Genomic DNA, 14,374 nt, shown 5'->3' with positions numbered 1-14,374 from the left:
ATGATCAGAGGTCAGGGAAGCAGACTCTACGATGACAGGCTGAGAGCCCTGGGGCTCTTTAGCCTGAAAAAGCGCAGGCTCAGGGGTGATCTGATGGCCACCTACAAGTTTATCAGGGGTGTTCACCAGGATCTGGGGGAACGATTGTTCACCAGAGCGCCCCAAGGGATGACGAGGTCGAATGGTCACAAACTACTTCAAGATCGTTTCAGGCTGGACATAAGGAAGAACTTTTTTACTGTCCGAGCCCCCAAGGTCTGTAACAGCCTGCCACCGGAGGTGGTTCAAGCGCCTTCATTGAACACCTTCAAGATGAAACTGGATGCTTATCTTGCTGGGATCCTATGACCCCAGCTGACTTCCTGCCCTTTGGGCGGGGGGGCTGGACTCGATGATCTTCCGAGGTCCCTTCCAGCCCTGATGTCTATGAAATCTATGAAACAGTTTTGGAGTATGTTTAGCTCTGTTAGGGTCTGGCTTCTGGTGCTTTCCCAGCTTGAAGACAACAATAAAAAAAATGTCTTTGCATTTGGCACATGTCAGCAGCACTGGCTGGCAGAGCGTGCTAAAAATCTGCCCTGGGGAAGAAGTCCCTTGATCTACCCCCCACCCTAAGTCTGTCCAAAAACTGTCACGATCTGCCTGCTGCACACAGGCAACCATCCCTTAGCAACTGCAACATGGAGTACTGTCTGTCAGCCACATGCTGGGACAGCAAAGCCCACAGTGCACAGCGAAGCCCACACTGCGTCCCATTGCCCTGAATATGCTCTGCTCCCTCCCTTCAGGAGCCCAGGGGCAGGAGATGTTATTCCCCTATCCTCAGGGTTGCTGTGTGCATCAGCAACACCTGCTCACCACACGCTGTCCTGTTTCTGAGCCCTGCTGGAGAGTCAGGCAATTGGGAATTCTTCACAGGGCAGAGATGGTGCATTTGCCAGGAGCACCTCCCAGCCAGGCGTAGTGTGGGAACAGCAAAGGTTCCCTGCCTGAGGGGCACATGGAGCTTTATAACATTCTGTGGAATTAAATCTGAATGAATCCCAGATGGATTTTTTTCCAGCTGAGATCTGTGATTAGGGCACAGAGCTTCAAACCAAGAGTCTACTCCTTGCTGGAAATTTGCAGGGCATCCTCTACACATAGGGAGCACAAAAACCTCATATCAATGTCCTGATAACTCCATTGTGCTGGGTGTGGGGAGGCAGCTATAGCATCTGGGGCAGGGAGAAAGGAACCCTCTTGTTAATCTCCCCACAGCTCACCTAACACTTTCTAAGGCAGCCCCTTGCTCTGCTGCTCAACTCTAATGGCAGAAGCACTAGTTTCCCTCATGAGTACAGGTGGATCCTATGGGGATTCAAAGAAATCCTTTTTAGCACTGAAGGGAAATCCATGCAGATCTCTCTGGGAATATGTGGCCTTTTCCTGCTGTGTGTCTCCCACACCGTGGGTAGGGAAGGAGGCTGCAGCATTGGACTGTCTTGGGCAAGGCACCAGGTAGCACATTTCCCTGGTGTCCTCCTTACCAGGCAAGTGTCATTGCTGCCCCGCAGAGTTACAGGTGTTACTGTGTGGACTGTCCACATCAGGAGGTATCTGCCAGGCAGGTCCCATGGCTCTTCTGTGGCTGGCAGTGGTACCCTCTCTTGGGTTGCGTTGCTAGCTGCTTCTGGCCCTGGAAGTCTACATTCACAGTCCCACTCAGGAGTATCTGCTGGTTGGCAGCACTGAGCTGCAGACAGCTCCCACAATACTGGGAAGGGGGTCTCATCCACTTGTGAGTGCCCTTTGCCTGTCGCTGCAGGGTTGAGTGTGACTGCTCCCATCACATGCACATGCTTCCCTGCTTCTGGGAGGGCACAAATGAGGCACAAAGCTTCCATGTCCCAGGCAGAGGGCGATGGCATTTGGGGCTGCACTAAGCAGGCAGACCCCTGAGCACAGGCAGGGGCTGTAGAGCTGTCTGTGCAAGCCTGCATCCCCCTTTGTCCCTGTCTTAGGGCATAAGTTCAGCGAGGCAGCTCTTGGGGGCAGCTTGGCCCTGGACCCGTCCCGCTGCTTGGGACATCCAGGGAGTGTCTGGCCTGCTTGGCAATCCCAGAAGTTTCTTGTGAGCCATACAGTGCTCAGCCCTGAGGGTGGCCAGTGCAGCTTACAGCAGAGCCACCTTTGAGCACAGACCTGTTATGTAGGGAAACAGGCAGCACAGAGGGAATGGGAGCTAGCTGACTCTTCTGCAGGCTGTTTTGGAAGCAGTGAAGAGAAATGCATGCTGTAAATAAGCAGTAAATCTAGGCATCAGCATATTAATCCTGCAGTAAGCCACTTGGTCAGAGCAGAGCCTCTTCATCAGTGCGGAGAGGAAGAGCAGGAGGTCTGTGTACAAATGCTCAGTGGACCAACCTGTTTTATTAAACATAAATAGGAGCTTGGGGCTGCTCTGTTTATTTAAAGAGCTGCTGATGAAGCAGATGACTGCTCCTTGCACCATCAGATCAGCTTTGTTGTAAGAAGTGACTGGGTGGTGTGATTGGCCTTTCCTTCTCCCTCTGCTCCAAAATTTCCCATGCCAGCAGTTTAATTAGACCATTAGGAAAATGAGAGACTTGGGTCGGGGACAAGCAAGTTGCCCCCTTTGCCTAGCGATGTGGGGGAGGTTGCTGTGCTTCAAGTTCCAGCACTTTCCATGCCATGCTGCCTGCCTAGGCCTTGCTCCTGTAAGGATGATGGCCATGTTAATTCTTGCAGTGCCATACCCAATATGCTGCTGCAGCCAACAGCATTGATGTGGCATCACATGCCAGGCTCTGCTGAATGTTTTTCTTGGAGATGTGTCTGTGTGGCTGGCCTTGTCCACACCCTGCCTTGAGTGTTGCATGAGGAGCTGGCCTTAGGAGATAACAGCTTGCAACAGGTAGCCAGCATCAATGGGCTGCTGCACCAGGCAGGTGTGTCTTCATCAATACAGTTGCTGTGCTTTGGGTAACAAATAGGCATTAACAGCCAGAGGTTAGGTCCTGCCCTGTCTTTGGTCCTTCACAGCCGTGTTGAGGCACTAGGCTTGCACTGGGCATCCTTCATGGCAGAGCACGGCCCCTGCCTCATGTGCCCTGCTCAGTTAGAGGTGAAAGAATCTGGACACCAGTTTAAATTGCACTTATCGTTATCCAGGGACTCTTTGTGTTTCCCATTATGCACTCAAGTGCTCTGCAAGACTTCGCTAATTAAGGAGGTCTGTAACCCTTCAGCTGACAGATGATTATTCTGCCCACCCCTGGAAGCTTTCATCAGACTTGACAGTCATTAATTCTAGAGCTGACACACTATTGACTCTGCTAACGGCAAGCTTCCTCACTTATTTCCTGTACCAAGCTGTCAGAGTGCCTCCTCCAGTCATGGGCTGAACAGGCAGAGATGCTGAGCTCCTTCATTTGCAGACTTTCTTCTGGAAGCAAGCAGTGTTTTCCACTGAAGATTAGTTTTACCCTGATGAGCAGCAGCGGGATGGGGCCAGAGCCTGCATGAGAGATGCTGAGATTTTAGACTCAATGAGCACTTTGCCACCCTCTCATGACCCCATTACAATCACCTGGCAGCCTGGGATTGGATCCAAATATGGACCCTTGTTTGGGCCCCCGCTCTAGCCCTATGCTAGCTCTACCCTGTTCTCTGCATGTCCTTCCTTCACCCTTCTGTAATGTGGACCAGCCAGAAACAAGATGCTGGTTAGGGCAGGGTACAGCCCAACAGGGAACAGTTGTGCCATGAGAATGCAAGCGATGCTGGGCTGGTTTTCAGTCCTGTCCCTGCAGGTTTTTGTGTGACTGGCCCCATCCCACCCCTGTTCTCTGGTGAATTGGCTTCCCCATTGCCATACCATGCAGCTGCCCGGTTGGAGGGCTCACTGTGTGTAGCAGGAGTGCAGTGAGCAGCTTCCTCACTGCAGCATGGCAGTGCCAGCGAGGTGCACCTATGCCCCAGTCTTTGTCTCACTCCACAGCCATGGCTTGGCATCCAGGAGTTATAGCCTGTTTCTCACAGTAAAAGTGCTGTGTGCAGGGAGGAGGGGGGGAGCGGCCTGCCAGAGCCAGCTGGAGCGTGGGCAGTGGGTGGCTGTGTGGTGACACTTCAACTCTCGTGATTTTGTCAGAGGAGCAGGGGGAAAACAGCAAAATGGCTATGCCTGTGAGTCACTCGGGTAATGTAGACTGGGGACATGCTATCACTGCCTGTGTGGGTTGCAGTCACCAAGAGGCCTGCTGCCACTGGTCTCCTTGGCCTGGCTCATGCAGGTGTCTGCAAGCTTTAACGTGGGCCAGGCTGAGATACACTTGTGTTTGAAAAGCCCCTGTGAGCTCTCGACTACTGGTGCCTGTCCTCTGGTAACAGAGGCATGGACATACTCACAGCGACAACCCAGAGCTTCCCACCAGGACTTCCCCTTCCTGTTTCAGTGGCTTGTTGCAAATGGAGAGCCCACCCTGGTTTTTGGCCTGATGCAGCCCTGTCTGTACATGTTGATGCTCTCATTGCCACTCAGAGCAGCAGGCCCCTGGAGCACTGACAGAGCCAGCCCAAACCACTGCACACATCACCAGAATTGGGGGAACTGCAGCAATTATCTGCAGCTGTGAGCCCAGAGGGGGCTAGGGTTCCTGGCTCCTGGGGTGCGAGCATCTGCTCTGGAAATGAGTGTTCTCACTTACTTGGCAACTGGCTTACACAGAGCAGCTGTTTTAAGATCCTCGTGCTTCTGCCTGGGATGGTGAGCACCCTGTGCATTTTGGTGGATGTGAGCATAGTCTTCTTAACACAGGTCTTGGTATGGCAGTGCGTGGTGCACAGGATGTGTGGTCTCTTGTACTGCAAGGGGGTCAGAACACAGCTGTCTGCACCAGTCAGCGATGAGAGTATCTCATCTTACCCCTTAGGAGTTCTCTCTGCCCTTGCTCTGACTGCCTAGTGAGAGGCTGCGTTGGCTTGTTTCATGTCACCAATTCTGGTGAACCCCTGGACTACACCTTAGCTCTGATATGAGAGCTACCAGGAGCTGTCAGAAAAAAACAATATGTTGGTGATTAGGGCTCAGACAAACTGTGCAGGAAATGAGACACAAGGTAAGCATGTCCATCAGAGCCAAGGTAGCTGCAATAGCAGGTCATTAGGGGCTGTGTGGGCAGGTGACATAACATTCAACAAATGTGGGTAAGGATGTTTTAATGGCAAGAATGTGCCACATCAGCTGGTGTTCGGGTAGGCAGTGACACTGGTCATCTGCTCCAAAGCGCTGTGTTCTGCATTCATCTTGGCCTTGAGTCTTCATCTGCTCAATGGATCTCTGCCCTGGACAGGTAGAAAAGGCAAGCCAGATGTGCACTCCTCGAGTGGAATAAGAGACACAAGTATTTTTGCTGGTGATAATTTAATCATTAGTTTGTATTGTTCCACCTAGGTCAGGTTATGCATTTTTAATCAGCTCTCTGAACGAGTTGTCACGTGCCACGATGCCTGTCATGTATGCTGCATGCTGGTTGAGAGCTGTTAAGCATAGTCAGCTCCCGTGAAAGGTGCTGGCCTGGGAACCCAGGAGAATGAAACCCCCTGTGCCTAGAGCGTGTGGGGCCTGGCCAGCAGGTTCCAGCAATTTGCTGTGAAAGCAGGAAACATGGCTGTCCCATCCTGCCACTTTAAGAGGCCTCTGCCCAGCACGTGGCATGAGTCAGGGCTGAGTATCAGCCATTCACAGCCGGGCAAGCTAGTGAGAAGGAGCAGAGCCCCTGCAGGAAGTTGGCCTGTCCCTGCTCCTCTTGTCCAGGACCCCATCTCATCTGTTAGTGTGTGGCAGGGGTGAGATTTTAATACCTGCATTGTCCAAGAAAGCTTTCTATTATTTACAGTAAATGGAGGCAATGGCTCAAAGCATCCTTGAGCATAACCAACTGTGGGCCTTGGCTACATCACAGTCCGATGGCTGGGGAATAGGCTCTGAGGCTGGACCCAGAGAGTGCTGGTCAATGAAAGTGAATCATTATGGTGCTCCGTGACAAGTGGGGTCCCCCAAAGCTCGTCCTTGGACCTGTTCTCCTTAAAGTCTTTATCAACAACGTGGATACTGGTGTCAGAAGTGGACTGGCCAAGTTTGCTGACAACACTAAACTTTGGGGTAAACTGTCCACACCTGAGGATAGGCTGGTGATCCAGACTGACTTGGATAGGCTCAAAAAGTGGGCAGATACAAACCTGATGACTTTTAATACCGAAAAATGTAAGGTGCTCCACCTTGGGGAAAAGAAACCCACAGCACACTTACAGGCTCGGCAGTGCTATACTCACTAGCACCATGGCCAAAAGAGATTTGGGGGTCATGATTGACCATAAGATGAACATGAGCCACCAATGTGATGTCACAGGTGGTAAAGCAAACCAAACTCTGGCTTGCATCCATAGATACTTCTCAAGTAAATCTCAGGATGTCATCCTCCCGCTGTATTTGGCCTTGGTGAGGCCGCAGCTGGAGTACTGGATCCAATTTTGGGCTCCACAATTCAAGAAGGATGTGGAAAAGCTTGAGAGAGTCCAGAGGAGAGCCACATGCATGATAGAGGACAAGAGAATAGGCCTCGTGAAGAGAGGCTGAGGCATGGGACTCTTCAGCCTGGAAAAGCACAGACTCGGGGGTGACCTGGTGGCAGGCAGCCTATAAGTACATCAGGGGTGTGCATCAGGATCTGGGGGAATGCCTGTTCACCAGAGCACCCCAAGGGATGACAAGGTCCAATGGTGACAAACTCCTCCAAGACTATTTTAGGCTGGACATAAGGAAAAACTTCTTTACTGTCCAAGTCCCCAAGGCCTGGAATAGACTCCCTCCAGAGATGGTGTAAGCACCTACTCTGTACTCCTTTAAGCAGCATTTGGATGCTTATCTTGCTGGGATCCTTTGACCCTAGCTGACTTTCTGCCCTTGGGGCAGGGATCTGGACCTGATGATTTTCCGAGGTCCCTTCCAGCCCTAATGTCTATGAAATCTATGAAATAACAATCCATGCATGCTGCTGCTCTCTAGGCTGAATGATGGCAGCATGCTGATTCATAATAAATGTTGTGATCTGTGAACATCCTCTTGCTGCTTCCAATTAAGCCGTGACGGGTCAGCCTGCATCTCCCTGGCTCTGACAAATGATTCTCCACCACAGTATGCTTGGCTTGCAAGATCTGCCTCTGTACTTGACATTAGGATTATCTTGTCATCTGCAAATAGCGGGCTGTTCAACTTGTCTGCAGACCCATGGGTATAGGGTACCTGGCTGAGTAGAAAGGTGCATGAAGAGCCACACTGGGGTTGCACAGATTTTTGGAGAGCATGCTAATTGGTTTAATCCAAAGGACAAAGCCATCTGAGGTTGTGAGGATGTGCTGTAGATCACCCTCCTGCCAAGTCTTCCAACAGCAACAACTCTGGCTTACTTTTGCATGGTTATCAGTTTAAAAAAATAAACAGGTAACTGAACAACCCTTCCCCTCCAAAAATCAACTCTCCCCCTGTCCCCAAAAAACAAAAACACCCCACTGTCACAGATCTGTGGCCATCTCCTGCTCCCTGGACCAGACCTGACCAGAGCAGCATGAAGAAAATACCCAGCCCTGTGATGCATCAAGGAAAGGAGGTAGAAAATCCATCTATGGATACTTCTTTCAGAAGAGCGAGGCAACATCCACAGCTGGAAAAACCCTGCCTTTCGCTGGCTGTGAGTGTCAGCTGCTACCAGCTTGTTCCAGGTAGCATTTGAAGAACAGTCAAGGAGAGGTTGGCTGCAACTAACCTTCCCCCCCCCACTGTTGTGGCTACCTTTCTGTCAGGGTGTTGGGATTCCCGCAAAGCTTATTCTAGGCATCTTTGTCCACAGCTTTGCAGATTGGAAGGGATTTGGGGTAAAGAATAACTATGTGCAGGTTTAGTTGCCTGCCTAACACCCAACATCTTCACCAAGAACAAACAGCTCTGCTATTTGTTGAGAGGTTTTGTGCCTGTTCCAGTTGAAACCAGTAGCACAATGTTAACATGTTTAGTCTCCCTGTAAGGTCCCAACAGGCTTGTTGGTGCATGAAGGCCAAGACTGCTGCTGTTGGGGTGATGCTGCAGGTAGTGAGAGATACTGCGTGTCTTTGCAAAGCTGAGCCCTTAGCTTGGAAGCTCCTTGAGGGTACGACTGGGGTTGCCTGTCTTTGTAAAGGGCCACCTTCACCTCTGGTGCTGTATACAGGACACACAACATGACAGCGTTCCCCTGCTGTGAGCCTGATTTCATTTAGCACTTTTCTGATACGTTCCTTCATTAGGAGGTGAACATGCTCATCCCAGTCCTATTAGTGGAGTTACCTCCAGCCAAGTATTTTGCACAGGGGGCACAAATGATGTAAAATTGTACACACAGTGGAACCAATATGATAATTTGTAGAACAAATGGCCATGAAGATGTTATCCCAGTGGGGCTTGGTGGTATGTGCCTTGCTAAGAAATTAACAGCTGCCAGGTGTTGGAGAAATAGATTTTCCTCCCAGGCTAGCCTATTTAACAAGCATCTCTTAAAGTTACACCCACCTCAGTAAGGGGCATACCAGAGAGCTGCAGAAGCTTATACTGCCTCTGCTGCTCGCTTTGGGCTGCCACCCAGGCTTCTGGCCTCCTCAGAGGGGCAGTGCTAATGGTGTGTTTGTTGGGATGGTTTGTGAATAGTGATAGGGTGATGGATCTGCATTCCAATCCAAACATTCCCTCTGCGTGGTCTTTGCTGCGTGCACAAGGCCAGCCCTGCCTATGCTGACCTGACACACCAGATTGCACATCTCATGTGGCTCTGGGACATTTGGTTTCAATCTCCTCCTCCCTCTTTAGCAGTAGCTCTGAAAAACAAGCTGGACCCATTCTTGGAGAACCAGAAGACACCTGCTGGATGGAGGTGGTCTGCCTGTCGCTGCCGATGACGATGTGGGCTTACCATGCACTGCTTCCCCCAATACCTCAAGTGCATGGACCTTCTTGTACTGACCTGCTGCATGCATTCTCAGAGCTGGGGTAGAGGGTGGAGTTGGCAGAAGTGCGCAGGAGTTGGCATTAGAGAGTTAGTGGCAGGTGCTCCCTAGAACCCCAGAACCACAGTCCTGGTATTTACAGTCATTGAAGATTTACTTGTTGCTGAGAAGGTGGCGCTGGGTGATTCTTTCCCTTCCTGAGAAGAGTTTTACCACTTGCCAATGCCTGTGGCGCAGTGTTGCAGAGTCCTTGCCCGTCCCCCACTAGAGATGGCTGCCTTTCTGTCAGGGTGTTGGGATTCCCGCAAAGGTATTCTTTGCTCAGTTCTGCTGTTGCAGATTGCAGTTACTCCAGACTAGCACTACTGCTGCTGAGATCAAAACCTTCCCAGCAGTGTAGAATCCTTTGGGATTTTCAAGAATGGAAGGGGGCTAGGAGGGGCAAGTGTGTTATTAGACCTTGTCTGACATGGTCAGACTAGTTCACCCCAGATGCAGAAGAGGTGATGCTCATGGTTCTTGTTTTTTCTGACCAACAGACAGAAACTGAAGATGAGAAGAAGCGTTTTGAGGAGGGCAAAGGGCGATACCTCCAGACGAAAGCCAAAAGACAGGTGCATCTGCAGCCACTGGCTCAGCAGTGACGTTACCTCCTGGCCTCACATGCTCACAGGAGAACTGCCCTGGGGGGAAACATATCCACCTAGATCTCACTTGGCCAAATACAACTGAGTTGTCATTAATGTTGTGTGACGTGTGCACAGGGCCCTGCTGTATTCATCATCCCTGTGGCTGGAGGGATACCATCCTGCAGCATCTGGCTCTGGAAACCCCCAGCTTCATTTAAAAAGCATCATCTTTTCACACCCAAGTCTAATGTCACCAGATGTCCTGCTTGTTTGGGGGCTCACATATCGTTTGAATCACCCCTCACCACAGTGGGTTCTGAAATCTGCTGTTGCCAGTTTGAATCAGCTGTTGAATTATTTCACTGCTGAGTACACCTCACTGGAAGCCCCATCCTAAGCTACCACAAAGTCTTGGTGATTGCCACAAATATATTTGTTTAATTATCAATTGAAAAGGGCACATTGAAAATGCAGGAGCAGCATAACATTGCATTGAGTATCAGGGTAAATAACACAAGGCTACTGCTGTTACTCATTATGACATTTAATTCAGTAAAAATCACTCCCATCTCATCGTGAAGTGCTACAGAAGCAGGGGGCATTGTGCAGAATACACGGGGCTTTGAGTCTTTGTAACGTTGTGTTAATTTATAGTATGTCCTAAAAATGTACACCAAAGCTTATTTATAATATTCTCCAGTGTAAATGCTACTCAGTATTGTATTGGACTGTTTCTATCCATTCCATTTCAACCTATATACAAAAATTCCTGTGCGCATCTGAGTAATTTAAAGAATACTTGTGACATGAATAAAGTCCCTCAGTCTGGACTGAGGTGAATAATAGAACCGGAGTCTTTTTTTCTTTACAGAAGGTTTGTGTGGTTGAAAAAGTCTGACAAAAAGGTGTGGTATAAGTGATTCCACATCAGAGGAGATGCGGGGCAAGTTTGTTCCTTGGGCTGAGCAGAGAATGTCCTTTTAATGAGAGCTGCACCCTGATATGTTTGTTTGTGCTGTTTAGCTCCAGAGGTAGCCTGGGCTACAAATGGCCAGGGATCTCCAATTGGAAGTGGTGCCCAAATTGCATCCAAATGTAGAGTGACAAGGGGGAAATGCCCAAGTGCAGGGGCGCTGAACCCGATGATCTGTAAAGTCTCTTCCAGCCCCTAACAACTATGAAACTATGAAATGTGAAGCCTGCTTGTTCCACAGTCAGGCAGGAGAGCAGCATATGCAGGCAAGCTGGAGCTCAGCATGAACTATAGCTGCCAAAGTACTTAATAGGGATCCTTGGTGCGGTGGGGTGGTTCATCCCAGACTGGCCATGCTGCCACTGGCCATGCTGCTGTGGATACCCAGGCTAGCTCAATATAAGGCAAGCTATCCCTGTGGTTTTAATGTGGATGCCTCCAGATCCTGTCAGGGATGCATAGGAGCAGAGTTCTGGGCAGACTGGCTGGCAGATCCATTGCCCAGCAAGGCTCAGCCCACTCCATGTGTGTGGGGCCCATGTGCAGTCTAAAGCCAGTGCAGGTACTAACGAACACATGGGAATGATTGTGTGGCAGGAGGTGGCAAGGGAAAGCCTGGCACTTCCTGATCTCCAGTACAGAGCAGTGCAATTTGTCCTGTCATGTGGAGGCCCTGATTTTGCTGCTCAGTGTAAATTTGTATCCCAGGTAAAGCTCATGAAGCAGAAGATAAGTAGTCACATTACTTGCTGGGCATGTACAGTAAGGCTTTGATATGTCCATGGTACAGTACATATCATCTTCAGTGGTCCAGCTCCTATTCTGGTTGGAGCTTTCCATCAAGCATTTTGATTCGCTTTGGGGATATCACCTCAAGTTTCCAATTGCCAAATTTTTCCGTAACCATTTAAGAGTGGCATTCTTGACCACTAATAAGCGGGGAGAGGGCTCACTTTTATGATATGTCCAAAGGAATTGCATGGAATTCAGGCTTAAATCTGGGTAGGGAATGGGCATCAGCTCAGAACTTTCTATTCCTTTGAAGACTTGTAGCCCTCCTGGAAGTAAGGAGCACCAATAAGCTGACAAACAGGGGAAGAGATCTTGCCTAACCTTCCTTAGTATCAAGAATAGGGTCATTGGACACACTTGTGATGTAGTCTTGCCTTGGCCTGTTTCAGTATCTGTTTAAATGTGTTTGGCCTTTAGCTGAACCTGACTGGAGAAGAGGAGGGTTTTCCTGTTCTCTGGTGATCACTGAACTATCTAAAACAGGCTCAGTAAGTATCCAAAGGGCAACCACTAGCTTATGAGTGTCTCACTCCTAATTAATTCTCCCAGTAAAAATCAGGCAGGTCCTACAGTGTTTCCCAAATGGCAAAGCAGTCAGTCATGACATCTCACATGCAGCAGCAACAGGGGGCAGAGGCTTTGTTCAAGGAAGGTAGCCAGATGAGTGCAGGATATCAAAGAAAGGCAAGGTTCTGATACCTTTTATTAGACCAGCTCAAATAGTTGGAAAAATTCTTCTTTGTAAGCTTTTGGGTACAAATGCCCTTTGTCAGGCTGAAGAAGCATCTGCAGTTCGTCTGTGCTCTTCCTGGATGGAATGAATATGTCCTTAGACCAACATGGCTACAACCTATACCCCGGATACCAAAGATATCCTTTGGATAAACACAGCAGTCTCCTTTTTAATCCAGGATTTATTCATGAGCTTCTTAGTTGGCAAATCTCTAGCAGAAGCTGAGCTCCTGTGTAAACAACAGTTTGTCACCTTTATACAAGGATTAGCAAGATCAGGGCACAAAGTCTCCAACCTTGGCAGAAGCCTCTGGGATGTTAACGCATTACCCAGAGCAGTGGAATCAACTCCTCTCTCACAAATTGTTTAACTGAGTGCTACTTACTAATGTACCACTGCATGCTGGTCTGATGAATGAATCACGTATCTGAGTCATTAATACCCAAAGCAAACATGGGCTACAAAGCATAAGCATTAGCTTTCATGTGATTTCAGCAGTTAACGCTTCCTGCTTCCTGCTTCTTCAGCCAGACAGCTTTCTTGAAAATGACAGCACCCTTGGAGCTGCCACCTGCACTGGTCTCTTCAGTAAGTGTTTCAGACTTGCTCATGTGCTAATTCCTGGTGCTACCTCCTTGGTTTAACCAAATAATGTCCCTGGGAGAACCACTGCCTGCAGTTCTTGGGACTGGCAGCAACAGCTTGGCTGATTTAATCACTTGTATCTCAAGCTCTACAGTGCGCTCCAGACAGGCGTGAGTCTTCACCCAGGGTTCCCAGAACAGGGTGCAGAAGTCCTGCTCCAGCTCTTGTCCAGAAGATGCTCCAATGGAGCACCCAGGACTGCTGCATCCAGTGTGATGGGAGCCTGTTCGGTGTAATGGGACTTGGGTAAAGCCAAAGGACACAAACAATGCTGACCTTGAAGAGCTCCTGGGACCCAGTGGAGGGAGGGAGCTGTCTTGTGCTGGAGTAGTGTCACAAGGAAGTAAGAAGCCAGATGGAGATGGGCATTGGGCCTCAAGGGTCTCTTACTTACCTCTTGATAGCTAGCTTAACCTCCTCCACAGTGTTTGATTATGGGTTATATGCATAGCTTTGCAGGGACGTGAGCAGAGCAGGATGGGTCCCTACCATCCAGACTGCTCCAAAGGGCCAAAATGCTTGACTTCCTAAAGCAGCGGCAGCGGCGTGTGGGAGAGACCAGATCTGGGATGGCAGCAAGGTGCCAATGTCACTCATCCCATCAGGAATGAGGGCTTTCATGGACAAAGGGAGGGACTGATGCAAACAACAGGGAGGAAGTGGTTGGAGGAAGCAGCATGACAGAATGGGCTGCCAGGTGGTGTCCTCCCTGGGATTCACGTGGGCTTAGTGAACAGGTGAGTGGGGTTTCTAGACAGGGCTGTGCTAGTGTATTGACAGTTTTAGTATATATGCTGCTAATTTAAGGCAACCCGACTCTGGGACAGGCCCTGACAGGCTCTAAGTCCATAAATGTGAGTGAAAATGTGGGAAGGGGGGTGCTGAAAGCCCACCCAGTCCCATATGCAAACCATGCATGGGACTTTGTGTTACAGACAAAGTAGGGTCAGCTGTTCATAGCAGTAAATCTGCAAAGGGACAAATCCACCACTTGGCTTTCTACATCCCCTGAAGTCAGTGAAGCTTCATAAAGGGTAAATACTGCCCCCTGCGCGTGTTCCACAGCCAGCCTCCTGTGCTTCAAAGCACAAAAATGGTGCAACACAAACCATAGAAAAATACAGGTCACACCATTAAAACTAAAACCCAAAGGCGCCCAAGTTCCAAGCCCAGCATTCTCAGGGCAGGGTCCAGCAGGCCTGGCATGCCAGCACTGAGTGAGCTGCAACCAAGATCCGGTGCAAAGCAGAGAGTGCACAGTGGTGATTTGTGCTTGGGTAGCTCTCAGAAAAATGAAGAGGAAATGGCAATCTGAGGTCTCAGCAATGGATAGGGCAGCAACAGACTCAGCCAACTCATGGAAGTCAGGGGAAAAAACATGTGCCTTGTAAAGGCTTCCAGCTGTGGGAGAAGGAGGAGCAGCTGCACTGCTGCAGAGAGGGACTCCTCATAGCACCAGGTGGCCCCAGGGCCAGCCACTTTGCACTCCCCCTACTGCCACATGCACTTGTACTTCCAAGCTGCTGACAGCTTTGCCAAGACACACATCAGTTCATACCATGAGCA

At 49.7% G+C, this 14,374-nt stretch overlaps 1 protein-coding gene across 5 annotated transcripts in view; it reads left to right on the top strand.

Annotated features, from left to right (window-relative positions):
* ACOT7 (acyl-CoA thioesterase 7) overlaps positions 1-10,510 on the top strand; it is an 81,672-nt gene extending 71,162 nt beyond the window's left edge. For all 5 annotated transcript variants that reach the window (XM_025206380.1, XM_025206379.1, XM_025206378.1 and 2 more), the window contains exon 9: positions 9,576-10,510. In XM_025206380.1, coding sequence (XP_025062165.1) covers positions 9,576-9,680 — 105 coding nt within the window. In that variant the 3' untranslated portion in view covers positions 9,681-10,510. The remainder of the gene's footprint in view (positions 1-9,575) is intronic.
* The last annotated feature ends 3,864 nt before the right edge of the window (positions 10,511-14,374 follow it).

Source organism: Alligator sinensis, unplaced genomic scaffold (genome assembly GCF_000455745.1).
Source record: "Alligator sinensis unplaced genomic scaffold, ASM45574v1 scaffold322_1, whole genome shotgun sequence".
Taxonomy (NCBI): Eukaryota; Metazoa; Chordata; order Crocodylia; family Alligatoridae; genus Alligator; species Alligator sinensis.
This window is presented reverse-complemented; position numbering and strand designations above follow the sequence as displayed.